The sequence below is a fragment of the Leptonychotes weddellii genome, chromosome 11 (assembly GCF_054177405.1).
Source record: "Leptonychotes weddellii isolate Sample4059 chromosome 11, ASM5417740v2, whole genome shotgun sequence".
Taxonomy (NCBI): domain Eukaryota; kingdom Metazoa; phylum Chordata; class Mammalia; order Carnivora; family Phocidae; genus Leptonychotes; species Leptonychotes weddellii.
In genome coordinates, this window is record NC_138379.1 from 48,547,147 (window position 1) to 48,556,201 (window position 9,055).

At 50.7% G+C, this 9,055-nt stretch overlaps 1 protein-coding gene across 1 annotated transcript in view; it reads right to left on the reverse strand.

Annotated features, from left to right (window-relative positions):
• Positions 1 to 8,784: 8,784 nt before the first annotated feature.
• OR2AT4 (olfactory receptor family 2 subfamily AT member 4) overlaps positions 8,785 to 9,055 on the reverse strand; it is a 2,571-nt gene continuing 2,300 nt past the window's right edge. Inside the window, exon 2 of the mRNA XM_081797433.1 lies at positions 8,785 to 8,922. Within this exon, the coding sequence (XP_081653559.1) occupies positions 8,785 to 8,922 (138 nt within the window). The remainder of the gene's footprint in view (positions 8,923 to 9,055) is intronic.

Here is a 9,055-nt window from a genome sequence, read left to right on the forward strand (position 1 = left end):
CCGGAGTTCTGAACACCTCTCTGCTCCCACGTGCTAACATCTCAGACAACCCGGCTTCCGAGTGCGGAGGCAGCGACCCATCCTGGCACTGTCCCGTTTCACTGCGGACACAGCCTTCTTCCGCTTCCTCGCCCAGTTAACATTCGGCCATGCGGACTGTGGCTTCTTTCTTGGCAACTACAGTTACTGGAAAAGAGCATCAAAATCAGTCTCCTGTTCTTCCTGGTGGTTTTGCAGTCACCATACTTCCCTAATGGCCTTTAGGCATTTCTCAGCCTTTCTCTCTTCCTCCTACAATCTTTGTTCTTTCCTTCGCATCTGGCCTCTGCCTCCCTTCCTAATGCTCTACTTGCCGCACTGGGCTCAGGGTTTCTGGGAGAGGTTGGAGAGGAGTCCCTAGTGTGCCAGCCCTGAAAGATGACCCGGGGCCTAATTCAGAGAGAGAATTCAGGGTCATGGGTAGGGTGTGTACAGACCCCTCCGACCGTTCGGTAACAGTGGGCCCAGGAAGACTCCATTGCCAAGGTTCCCAACGACTGCTCCACGGAGCTCCCCTGCCGCCCTGCTCCCTGCGGGACCCTCAGCCCAGGTCATGTGGCGGCCTCAGGGCCCACTTGCTCCTTGATGTTCGGGAAGCAATTCCATTCTCATGGGCCAGCATCACATTGTACCACTCTGATTCCTTATCTCTCTTCCTACTGCTCAATCTCTAAGGACTGGAATTCTAAGCTCCAGCCTGATCTTCCATTTGCTGTATACATTCCCTCTAATGACCTAATCCACTCTCACAACTGTGGCTACCCTTTGGTCAGCCATTCCCGAATCTCTGTCTCCAGTCTAGGTCTGGGCTCCATGCCCACATACTGAACTGCACTCTAATCCCCTGGCCAAGATCAAGCCCATCAGCTTCTCCCAAACCTACCCCTCCTTCTCTGTTCTCTCTCCCCACCCCACCCGCCTGGCCAGAAGCACGCACAGTCTCCGTGAGTCCCCTGTCCTTTGCTTTCCATATCCAAGTCACCGCAGAGATCAGATGGATCCTGTGCCCTCATAGACTCTCTGGAAACTGTAGAACATGGTTGGAAGAGTGTGGGCTTTAGGGTTGGACAGGCCTGGGTTGAAATCCTGCCTCTGGTACTTACTGACCATGTGACTTGGGACAACTCTCTTACCCAAGGCTTAATTTCCTAATGTACAAAATGCGGATAATAACCTACTTTGAAGACTTGTTTTGAGGATTAGAAACACTGAGGTAAATACTTACCCTGTGCCTCTCCCATCACGACACTTGCCAGTAGTATTCGTCCTAGTGATGGTAAAAATCATTATTGTTTCTGGATTCACGTTATTGCTCTAATCTAGGGCCTCATCTTCTCCTTTGTGGACCACTGATGGCATCAGCCTCCTCACAGAACTCTCTGCCTTTGTTCTCCATCACCACCCCCAAATCTGCTTTTCCAGCGACAGGTGGAGAGATCTTTCTAAAATGCAGATCTGCGGGTGCCCGGGTGGCTCAGTCAGTTAAGCGTCTGCTTCGGCTCAGGTCATGGTCCCAGTCTCCCTCTCCCGCTGCTCCTCCCCCTGCTTGTGCTCTCTCTCTCCCTGTCAAATAAATAAAATCTTTTAAAATAAATAAAGTAAAATAAAATGCAGATCTGAGCATGACAGTTAACGTGCTTAAAACTCTTCTCTCCCCCATTCTGTCTGAACTGTGTCCCAGCCACACTCACAGGTCTCCGAGCACACAGTGCTCACTCACAGTTCCCTCTGCCTCTGACTGAATGTCTCCTTCCCCTCCCTTCCCTCATTCCCCGCCTGATACAGCCTCCCCCCTCATGTCCGGAGCCACGCCTGCTCCCCCTCCATGTTGGTGTCTGTGTACTTGGAGTTGACTGGAGGGCAGGGGTCAGGTCTGATTCTGCTCTGCGGTCCCTGCTTGCCTGCACAGGGCTTGGCATAAAGAAGGGCCTCACAGAATGTCTTCAGAGGCTTACCCAGGCTTGAACCCTGGTCCCTTGTCTTCCTGCCAGGGACTCTTTCCACCAGACCGGTCACTCTGCCCCAGCAGAGAGCAGGAGCCCAGAGCTGGTGGCCTGGGTGGGGGACCTCCCCCTGTGACGGCAGCAGGCGACCTGAGGACACCACACACCCCATCTCAGTGCTGCACTCGATAAGTGGGGGAAGGATAAAATTATCTACTGCCCACGTCCTGTATCTCCCCATCTGACACGGAGGAGAGATAAAAAATGAACGGCACAAAATCCAATCTTCCTTGGCGCAGAGGTGTGGGGGCACGGTGGGGGGGCCTGACGGCCCAAGCGGCAGCTCCTCGCGCAGCACATCTCCTATTTATTGGCTCATAATTGAAGGCAGCCTGGAGATGTCCCAGCCCTGGCCCCCGGCAAGACAGATGGGGGCACAGTGCTGGCTGAGGGAGGGCGTCGGGATGCACATCCTCACAGGACTGCCGCAGTGGAGGGGAGGACAGGGAAGGGGAGGCAGCTAGCTGCTGCCCCGGCCCTGGGGGTCTCACCTGGGCTCAAGGTCCTGCTTCTGCCACCTACTTGTGATGACCTTGGGTCAGATTCTTCCTTCTTCAGGCCCATCATTTCAGCCTTCTGCGTTTCATTACCAGGGGTTAGGAGAGCTGCCCTGGGATTTGGGGGAAATCCAGGCTACTGACTTGCTTTGTGGCTTTTAGGTGAATCTCTTGACCTCCTGAGCTTTGTGCCTTCTCCTAGTAAAGACGAGAGGATGCTTCTATCTTCCATGTGAAGACTCAGGGGGTTGGGGTGGCCTACAAGCAGCCGAGTCATGCATTTTAGCAACAGCACTGGAAGGCTCCCTGTTGGGGAGGGCAATGAAACAGGAAATGTTGCCAAATAGTAAGAATCTGCTTTGGCTCCCATTTGCTCAAGGGAATGATCCAAATTCTCAGGCTTGGCATTCAAGGCTCTACCTCTGTTTTTTGTGCCATTGTGGGGAAAGGGTTTGGGGCTGGGGGCCAGGAGGCCTAGGACCAGTCTCACCACTATCTTGTTAGGTGACCTTCAGCAGGGCTCTGACCCGCTTCCGGTCTCATTTTCCTAGTCTGTAAGATTTCTGTACGTGATCTATGAGGTAATTAAGGTCTCTGAGTCCAGGGCCAGTCAGTGACTAAGTCCTGTCATCTCTCCCTCTAAGTGTCCCCAATGCTCCCCTCCCCTCCTCCGATAATGGCTACTACCTCACCTCAGTACTTACCTTTTTCTCCTGGACCAACGCAGAAGCCTCTTGGCTGATGTCCCAGCCTCTGCCCACCCTTCTCCACACTCCGGTCACGTGACCCTCCTAAAGCACGTATCGGACCCTGTGCCAAACCCTACTTCAGCTTCCTTGACATTTAAGGTCCTGCATGACCTGGCCTGGTCTTCCCTCCTGTGCCCCACCTATCTGCACCCTTCAGGCTGGCCTCTTCCCTTGCCTCTTCGGTGCCTTTGCTCAAACTCTTTCCCCAGACCTCCCCCCTGCCCTCTCTTCAGCTCTGACATGGGGTCTTCCCAAACTGGTCCCTGCTCCAGCCTCTCGAGAAGCTTCTGGAGTTCCGAGCCCCACAGGGGACGTGTTCCACGGAATCCCCACAGCCTCAGGTATGAATAATGCTGCCTCTTCTCCCTCCTGCTGCTGACGACCAGAAGTGTCTGAGCCACAGGGGCCCCAGAAGTGACCTCCTCTAATCGCCCATTGTACGGATGGAGAAACAGAGGCCCAGAGAGGGGCAGTGGCCACATAGCAAGTCAGTGTAGAGCCAGGGCTGGGGCTCCTCCAGTGCCTGCTGTGTAGGGTGGGGACACAGGGCTCGAGCAGAACTGCAGGAGAGACAGAGAAAGGGGATTGGGCAAAAGGGACATCCTGGCCACCTACCTCTCCTCTAGTGGTCAGGGTGAGCTCAGCAGGAGAGACTCAGGGATCAGGGGAGACTTCACCGACCGAGTTCCCATCCTCACCGGGCCCCCTGCTGGTTCTGTCACATCAGGGGTTGCAGGTCTCAATGCTTTAGCTGACCAAGGCACAGGGTAAGGTAGGATTTTCCCATTTGCCCCAGAATGTTAGGACCAGGCCTGACACCAGAATCCAAGACCCCAGGAGCCCACCCAGCATACCACATTCCCACTCTGGGGCATGGGGTGGTGAGCACCTGGACACTGGAAGGGTCCCAGTTTCCTCCCTGGCTGTCCCAACATCATTTCCATCTCTGGTCAAGACTTTTCTCTACCAGCGGTAGCCACCCATTCAGTGTAACGAGCTCCTCGGCTGGGTGTCAGGGACACTAGGTCCTTGCCCTTACAGCTCACAGGCCTGGAGATGGGAGACAGGGACCCTTGAGGGGAGAGAAGATGAGGTTAAATCATTGCAGCGGTGGTGGGTGGAGATGGACAGGAGGATGTCCGAGAGGTAGAGTTGGCAAGAGGGCCTGTGGTGTTTAGGATCCTGGGTGCCCAGGGGTGACGGTGGCCAGGCCTTAACTAGGCTGCACAAGTATGTGGCTCAGACCCAGAGGGCCCTTCAGAGGAATGAGTCCTGATCAGAAAGCTGGCCTCTACCAGGGGAAGGGCGGGGAGAGTCTCCCCAGCTCCCTCTCCATATTTCAGGGAACATTGTCTCAGGGCTGAAATCTCTGCTTTGGATGAAAGGCTGTTTTATGCAGGTGGGCTCAATGTGATGGTCACATTAAGTGGTGCCATAAGGGAGTTTTTCCAAGTGTGAGGTTATTAGTTTCCGAGATGTAATTTCATAGGAGGAATATGGCCAAAATGGACCCTCATCAATCTGGCAGCTGAGCAGCCTATTTAAGACCCCGTGGTCACATGTTACCTCCATAGCATGTGTGTCAGTGACACCACAGACCCCGTGTTCATTCCACAGATCATCACAGAGCCCTGGGGGCCAGGCTCAGCGCAGGCTCTGGGAATGCGCAGTCCCCTGCCTACATTTCCTCTCATTTTTATGGTTTCATTCTTGTAATCATTCTTTAACATACCTAGGGTTTATTTTGGAATATGATATAAGGTGAAGCTTTAAAATGATTTTCCTTCAACGGGACTGAGTACCTGTGAATTGTGATCTATGTCAGAACTTTCCAGAGTGATTCAACAGTATACTGATCCTGTAAGATGCTCAGGAGTCAAAAAGATCTGTAGTGAGAAAGTGTAGGAACCGCTGCATCCTCATAACCTTCTCAGAGATTGCCAGTGGATACAAACCTAGTAAAGGCTCTGAGGAGTCCTGCACGTGAGGAAATCTTTAGGTCTTGTTTCCTAATTTTCTTTGACTGCAGAAGCCATTTTTAAGTTACAGCTATAAACACAAGGCAGAGAGCATCATCCACTTTGGAGTAAAGATGATAATAGAGCAGAACTAAGAGTGTGGCCTCTGCCTCGGATGCAGCTGCTACTCACTTATGGATCTGGGGTCGTGGCCAGCAGATACACACACAACCAGCTCTGCTCCAGGCCCTCAGCACTAAGCGCTCTGCCAGGAGCCACAAACCACGGGTGCCCCACGGAGGGTGAAGTGGCCTATCTGGCCCTGGGCTAAGACTTCGCTGAAGAGCATTTGCTCTGGGCCTTGAAGGATGAGTAGGAGTATGTGATGGAGATAGATCTCATGAGGGCAGGACCTCCAGCAGCGACAACCTGTCAGGGCAAAGACACAGACCCTGCCTCCAGAACCATGGGACAGAAAGAGCTGTATGAACAGACATGCCCATGGGGAGCCAGGTGAGAACGCTAATGCCCATGACATGGGGCACAGTGGGTGTGAACATGCAGCCAGAACAGGGCCTGGGAAGGCGCCTGAACATTCACCTTCCAAATTCAGGGTCTGCTTTGATGAGCCAGGGTCTCCTGGGGCCTCATTACGATAGTCGGCACAGACCACACATGGGATCCCCTCCCAAGGCCTCTCCTTCCTCAGGGAGTCTGCAAAGTTCCTTTCCTGTCTGGAACAAGTAACTGGGGAGTTGGAGTGGAGCAAGAGGAAAATGTGGGGAACCGAATTCCTAGGGATTAATTAGGGCCCTTCAATGAGATCTGTTTCCCCTCTGGAGGCCAATTAGGGCATCTGGAAGCTTGGAAGAAGAAAGGTAGGTATGTGTGTATGTGCTCAAGACGGGCCCATCCGTCCTGTGCTGGGCTGGGTCCCTCTCGGGGAGAGCAGGTCTCAGGGGCACCCTATCCACTTACAGGAAAAGTACAAGGGCAAAGATAACCACAGAACATGGGGCGCCTGGATGGCTCAGTTGGTTAAGCGACTGCCTTCGGCTCAGGTCATGATCCCGGGGTCCCGGGATCGAGTCCCACATCGGGCTCCCTGCTCAGCGGGGGGTCTGCTTCTCCCTCTGACCCTCTTCCCTCTCATGCTCTCTGTCTCTCATTCTCTCTCTCAAATAAATAAATAAAATCTTAAAAAAAAAAAAAGATAACCACAGAACAGTTTCCATCCTCAAGAACAGGACTTCAGTGTTGCACTGTGTGAAGTGCATTATCATCATCACAGAAATCACCGTCCCCTGGGTAGCATTGTGCTACACTGAGCCCTCGCTAGGGACCAGACTCTAGGCGAGGCCTTTGCATTCAGGAGCCAACAGCAATGCAAAAGTGTTCCAATTTTTCCACATCCCCACTGACACTTGCTGTTTTCCGTGTGTGCATGTTTCTTAACAACACCCATCCTAATTTGTGCGAAGTGGTTTCTCATTTTGGTTTTGATTTGCATTTCCCTGATAACTGGTGATGTTGAGTGTCTTTCCATGTGCTTATTTGCTATTTGTATATCTTCTTGAAGAAATGTCTATTTAATTCCTTTGCCCACCTTTGAATTGTGTTGTTAATTTTTTTGTTGTTAAGTTGTAGGAGTTCTTTATATATTCTGGATATTAATCCCTTGTCAGGTGTATGTTTTGCAAATATTTTCTCCCATTCTGGGGTTTGGCTTTTCCCTTTCTTGATAGTGTCCTGTGACGCACAAAAGCTGAAACTATTGTTTTAATTGGGAGATACACAGAGACTGTGCGTCATGGCAAGTGAGCTGCAGGCAGCAAACATTATTATTGTTATTGTTGTTGCTGCTATTATTTCATGTCTGCTCCTGAAAAATGTTTAGGAGGGGCCACAGGGACATAGTGAGTGGGGTGGAACCAGCCTGGGATTCCGCAGCACCGCAATCCGCTGTGATTCAGTCAATGTTCCTTCTAGAAGAGGAGCTGAAGATGAAAAGATGTCATGAGGCTCTGCCAGGCACACAGGAAACCACAGTCCTGAACTGAAACTGAAACTGGTACCAGAAGAGAAGTTGCACAAGACAGAACTTCAATAGTAACATGGTGATACTCGTGGAGTTGTTTATCAGGTGGTAGTAGAGTAAAGAGCAAATAAATAAATAAATAAATGAATAAATTCCCTTCCATGTTCCTAGGTTAAATTCTAATAGCTTATGGAACTCAGAGGCAAGGCAACTTAAGTTGTCTTTTTTAGACCTTGAGGATTGTGGTCCCATAGAGGTCTAGACGCCGATTTCAAGGACGAAGGCAAGTGCTGCAGATTGCATACCATTTAAATAGAAGAACATGAGTCACGATTCCAGTTGCTTAGTGCCAGTCAACAAGGAGACCGAGAGCCTTGCTATCATTCTGCTTCAGGAAACCCTTTCTGACCATAATACGATGGGCGAGACTTCGGAACACGGAGTCCGAGAACAAATCATACCCTTGGCTGAACTGCATTAGCAGTTGAATTCCCAGCTACCTTGGGTTTTATGCAACAGGAAAACGGTTAAAATTAGCGTCACAAGTGGCAAAAACTTGAACCCTGGAAATTGGGATGAGAATATCTGTGATGAGACAGAGATGAGGATATCTGTCTCCTGGGTCCCCCAGACACTTTCACTGTATGGTCTGTATGTCCCCAGCTGGACAAGCCAAGCAGGACTTCGAGAGACAATCTGGCATGGTTGGGGGGAAGGAAATAAGGAGCCTGGCCAGGCTGCTAAGGCCAGAAAGAGGAATACATGGGACTCTTTTTCGAGAAAGAGTAGAGGTTGTGGACACAGCATATTAACCATAAGGGGAAACTTCTCTACTTGGCTCCCCATTGTTGTGGAGTGGCTGAGAAATAAAAGAACTGTAAGGCTTCGATGCCCACATAGGTTTGGGAAGGAACACCCCTTGCTAAGCAGAAGCTAGACGAAGGGCATGCTCGACTTTTACGACAGGAGTGTCTAGATACCAGAGGTAAATTTCCCATGTGATTGGTGTTACAATATTCGTCGTGGCAGTGAGTTTTTAGGCAACAAGGATTGATGGGGTAGCAGTGTCAGACTTTTTCCTTGAAGGGGATTTCTGAGTTGCTACCACAGCAGAAAAGGGCAAGGCTGATTCACGCCATCTGTCAGCAATCCTGGGGACATCTAGAAATATGGGAAGAGACACAAGGGGAAAGACTGAATTTCTTGCTTGTCAAATACTTGACGTCTCTGAGATTCAAAATTCTTTCAACTAATGGAGCTGTGATCACAGTTATCTTCACAGTCTTGTGAGATTTCGGATTTACAACTTAAAAATTGAATAGAAAAATCCTTTATGTTTTAACTGTGAATTAAGGAAAAAACATCATTATTTTATTACAATGGAGGAGAAACATCTAGGACTGTATTTTGAGATTTATTGTTCTTTCTGGCTATCTGAATTGTCTACTTTTCCTTCTATCGTTACTGGCATTTGTGAGTAGATCAAGTTATACCTGTGAATCAGGGTTCCCCAGCATTCTTCGGGTCCTGAAGACATGCCATTCTGGTGATAGCTGCTTTGACATCCTTGTTCCTCAGCGTGTAGATGAGAGGGTTGAGGACAGGGGTGAGGACAGCATACACCACATTGCCCATGATGTGAAAGTCGAGGGGCAGGGCAGCCCTAGAGGCCACATAGGCTATGGCAATGGATGAGTAGTAGGTGCCAACCACCAGGAGGTGGGAGCCGCAGGTGGAGAAGGCTTTCGAGCGTCCTTCTCGGGAGCTGATG